Genomic DNA, 5,217 nt, shown 5'->3' on the forward strand with positions numbered 1-5,217 from the left:
TGGGAAATTTCCCAGCTTTCAGTTGATTCATGAGAATTATCTTCTGATAGTAAACTACAGAAACCACCCTATAAAGTAGATTTAGGTTCTGTTAAATATAAAGCATTTTCATAAACAAAATATCAGATCAACATTATAAAAAAGTACAGAGAAGTATAAATGAAAAGCTGGACTTATTAGCATGTAGGTTTTCTCCATTGTTAGAAGTATTAATTGTTTGCCTTTCAACAAATGATTAAAGTATACACTAAGAAAAGTAAGCATATGTAGCTTTCCTCTTTTTAACATAATTTGTAACAAAAACTCTGTGACTCCCAGTTAAGTTAGCTTTTTATAATTGTTCCCAAATGTTTGCTTTAAAACTTTTTTGTTACTTTCCAGGGAATTGTGTGCTAGGTTTAATCACGAGGACACAAGTTTGTTTGTGTTGAGAGTAATGGTTGGTGTAGTTATCCTCTATGACCACGTCCATCCTGCAGGTGCCTTTGTTAAATCTTCACATATAGATGTAAGTTGTGGGATTTTTTTTTTCGTTATGCCTAATTCAACATTATTATGAGTATATCGTTTTATTATTGGTTTATCTTGTAGATTAGGAATGTGTTAAAAATGGGAAATTAGTGTTTTATGAATTAATGTTTTGTACTGTATGTGAAACTCCGGGCCTTATTCACTCTAATAAATTCATTGTTTCTTACTTATTGTGTTTAGAAAATGTTAAATAAATTACAGAACTTGAACAACTAAGTTAATTTGTAAATAGAAAACGGTTCTTAAAACATAAGAAAATAATATACCGCTGACTTATATTTTAACAAGGGTTTTTGCTTTGTTTGTTTTAAAACTTTTTATGTAATTTGTCACGGTGTATGCAAGGTAGGTAAATATGAAATAGATCTTGTTGAAAATTCACACATTTTTCAAGTTCTCAGTTTATACGCCAATCTCAAGAAGTTAATATTCCCTGAAAGTAAAGAATGTCAACTCGTAAAGTTTGCTGCTGCTTTGTTCATTAGTATGGTTATCTTGAAATTAGTAGACAAACATGTTCTTATTATAGTATTGAACAACGTTTAGAGACAAACATTTTTCTACCATTACATCCTGTTCCTAGATAAAAAGTTGCATCAAAGTACTGAAAGAATACCCTCCTGAAGTGGTGGAAAGCTTGTTAAATGCTCTCAGGTAGAACACTTTTTGTATTCTTTTTGTTTTCATTTCATTCATTGTCTTGAATAATCTGTTCTAAACATTTGATGTTTTTCATGACCAGTTGTTTTTCCTAAAAGTTGTTACAAAATGGTTTTAAGATATAGTGTCTCAACTGGACACAATTATACATTTTACATTATTTGTTTCATGAGATATAGCCTACAAATTGTCTTCACGAGTCTTGCTTTTATGTTTTCTGTCCAAAATATCAAGATTTATGATTTACTATATCGAAGAAAAAACTACATTAATGTGATTGTTTTAAATTTGTTGTGAAAAGATTACATTAACCCCTCCCTGTTTTTAGTATGATTATAAAATGAAATTATTAGCACAGTGATAAAACTTAATGATTTTCTTTCAGTCTTTTCCTGCATTTCTTGTTAGCTGTTTAGATGACTGTGTGAAAACAAATATTTTGTTTTTGTAATAAACACCTAAGAAACAAAGTCTCTAGCTAATTGTTGCTACGTTTTTCTTGTAGGTATACCACTATTCATTTAAATGATGAATCTACTCCAAAGCACATCAAGAATATGCTTCAGTAAGTTTGTTGTCAGACTTTCTGAACTAAAGAATAGGAGAGATTCTTACACCGTCTAGTGCAAGATGACTTTGTTGTCATAACATCAGTACTGGAAAACCTTTTAACAGAGACAAACACAGTGTTTGTTAAAGAAATGAACGAACATGTAAACTGGTACCAATCTGAAAGGTGTAAAAAATTTACAAAAACTGAGAAAAAAAAGTGTAGCTTGTATAAACTTAAAGAAATTTAGTGATTGCTCTATGGTTTACCCAAAAATGAACAGGAACATTATAGACAATTAGCTTCTACATTATAGTTCTTAGAGTAAAAAAAATGTTTCTATTCAATTACAAAAAACTAACATTTTCATTATATTTCTATAAAAAAACATGAAGATATTGTGTTTTTATATTTTTTACTCTAAAGTAGAATCGACATTATAGTTGAAAAAAACAGGACTTGTTAGATTTTTTATAATAAAATAGTACCTTTTGAATTGATTTAAAATATGAATATATTGAAATCAGAACAGAAATTACTCTGTAGTTTAAATAAGAACATTAGATTAACTCTACAAAAGTAACATTAATAATGTTTGAACTGGTCTTGAAAGTTAAAATGTTGTTATGAAACTTTATCTTTTCACATTATTATAATTATGATACAAATGTTTGATCCTGTTTAGGGTGATAAGATTTCTGTCACAACCATGAGCCATGTGATGAGATATATAATTCCACAGTGTCATATTGGTCATCTGTCTTTGTCTTCAAGTCTGTCCATCATAATATTTCAGTTTTATTATAGTAGTGACCCTTTTTCATCTTAAGATCTGTTTTTTTATGTTTCCAAAGTATCTTTGCTTCAAGGTTTATCTTCTGATAGTTTTTACAGTATCTGCCTTTATTGTTGTCAGATCTGTGTTTCATGATAATTGCCGTTATCTTATAGGTCATATTTCATTGTTTTTAGACCTATGCTTCTGAATGATTCCACAGTGTCATACTAGTCATCCTTTTGTGTCTTCAGACCTGTGTTGCTTGATGGTCCCACAGTAGCTCACTGGTCATCCTTTTTTTTGTCTTTGGTCTTATGCTACATGGCACTTGATAGAGCAGGTGTGGTTGGTATATTGTTATATGTTCTTATTTCTTTTACTCATAGAATGCCTTTTCGTCATCCTTCTTCAGACCTGTGTTGCTTGATGGTCCCACAGTAGCTTACTGGTCATCCTTTTTTTTGTCTTTGGTCTTATGCTACATGGCACTTGATAGAGCAGGTGTGGTTGGTATATTGTTATATGTTCTTATTTCATTTACTCATAGAATGCCTTTTCGTCATCCTTCTTCATAGCTGTGTTTCTTGATAGTTCCACAGTAGCTTTCTGGTCATCTTTTTTTTTTGTCTTTAGGTCGGTGTTATCATATTGATTTTCTGTCTTTGTCTTTGAACATTTATTGATAATTTTACAATATCTTGCTATAAATTTCCATTGGCAGATCTGGCTGACCAAGATGTTTTAATGTAATTTTTATACCTTTATCTTGCTTGTAGTTTGTTTATATTTTAGGTAAGTGAAGTACATTTTTAATGTTTTATTTTTATGTTTTTATGAATATATTTTATATACCGGTAAATCTCTTCAGTCATCTGTAGAGTGATAAATATTGTTTCTTAATAATTAATCTTTGTATCTTTTGTTGGAACAGGTGTGAAATAAATATTCTATTAATGATGTGTAGTAACATTTTTTACTAGATGTGTGTAAAAGCTCAGTTAGCTGAAGTAAAAATATTTTGTTGAGGACTACTCAATACGTAGTCCAGAAAAGATGGAATCCACTGTAGTTATTTCATAGAGGAGACAGTTTGTTAGCTGTTGTTGTATTAAACATTCCTCAATAGAAGTGATATTTTAGACTTATTGAGCTAGTCTAACTGCTGTGTTAGTATGGAGATCTTCTGATTTATAAGAAATTAGGAAGGTTTTGACTTTGTGAATGGTAAATACAAAAACATAAAAATACAGAATGCAAGAGAGGGGTTATTATTTTTGTCTTGAATATTCTCAGCTATCACTTTTCAACTGCCTTTGTACTTATTATTAGACTAGACTAAATGGTAAATTCTTTCTAGCTCAGTATGTGGTTCTTTGTTTGATGTTGTGAGACATGACTCAACATGTCTGCCTCAAAACAAGGTAAGTTTACCATGATTAGAGCTCTCTATCTGATGCCTGCTGTGGGACAAATAGAGTTGTTAGAAACTTGCAAGCTTGTTAACTAAAGGAGAATTTCCATCCATATATATAGTTTTGTGAGAGGTAAGCCAATTGGATATTTGAACTTGTTTTACCTGAATTGCATTGTTAATGGACTGGATCTGTTCAGCCAGGACATTTATGTTAGACAATGTTTTGAGCTGCTGATATTCAGTATGCGTGTCTTGTAAAATGGTTTGTCTTTGCTCTGTTAGATTACTGAATGTGCTGTTTGTCTTTATAGCACCAAAAAGTAAGGATTTCTTACTTATTTTCTCTTGGGCTTAAGAAAGAACTGATATATGGTAATTACAAACTGTGAAAGGTTGGTCAACAATACTTGGTCAACAGTATTAGTAAGAATAGTTTATGTTAAATATACTGTCTTAAACCTGTTCAATTGGATCAGTCAAGCTTTTACTGACAAGAAATCTAGCTTCATATTTTTCAGTTCACTACAAGCTCTCTCAGTTGCCTTAAGATGTGTATATTTTGCAAATTACAATATATGGTATGTGCTTCATAGATTTCACATATAAACTTCAGTTTTATCTGTGTTAAGTGCAAGTCAAAACATCCATTTTATTACTGTTTTTTCAGGGTGATTTATCATTATGTTAATCTGTTAATGCACAAAAACAAAGGTGCACCTATTAAAATGAATGTTTTAGTTATATTGTTTCCATCCTCTTCTACACAAAGAATATATTTTGGATACAAAAAGACTCGTGTTCAACCTTGTATTTAAAGGTGTAAAAGTTTTGACTTTCTCAGATGTTGACATTACTTAAAGTGAAAACTTTTTCAAAAAGTACAGAAAAACTCAAATATTATACAAATAAATTATGCAATTGTAATATGTTTATAAATTTTCAGTTTTGTAGCAGTTGATGTAAGCTCGTAAATTCATATGTATGTATTGTCTCACAGGTCGTTAGTGAAATGATTGCAGTGAGTTCATAAAGTCAGATATGTATGAATAAGTCAGCGTGATAATAATTTATAAAAGTGTAGGTTTATTAACAGTTGTTCAGCATGGTAACAGTTGATGTGTAATATAGGTTCAATGGTACAGCAGTTGATGTGTGATATAGGTTCAATGGTACAGCAGTTGATGTAATTCTACAAGTCCAGATACATTACTTTGTTAACATCATGTGTAATATAGGTTCAATGGTACAGCAGTTGATGTAATTCTACAAGTCCAGATAGATTAC

At 30.5% G+C, this 5,217-nt stretch overlaps 1 protein-coding gene across 1 annotated transcript in view; it reads left to right on the top strand.

Moving 5' to 3' along the window:
• LOC106467441 (protein FAM49B-like) overlaps positions 1 to 4,360 on the top strand; it is a 19,123-nt gene extending 14,763 nt beyond the window's left edge. The window contains exons 8-10 of the mRNA XM_013927791.2: positions 382 to 508; positions 1,115 to 1,185; positions 1,697 to 4,360. Coding sequence (XP_013783245.1) covers positions 382 to 508; positions 1,115 to 1,185; positions 1,697 to 1,760 — 262 coding nt within the window. The 3' untranslated portion in view covers positions 1,761 to 4,360. The remainder of the gene's footprint in view (positions 1 to 381; positions 509 to 1,114; positions 1,186 to 1,696) is intronic.
• Positions 4,361 to 5,217: the final 857 nt, after the last annotated feature.

This window comes from Limulus polyphemus, unplaced genomic scaffold, assembly GCF_000517525.1.
Source record: "Limulus polyphemus unplaced genomic scaffold, Limulus_polyphemus-2.1.2 Scaffold2617, whole genome shotgun sequence".
Taxonomy (NCBI): Eukaryota; Metazoa; Arthropoda; class Merostomata; order Xiphosura; family Limulidae; genus Limulus; species Limulus polyphemus.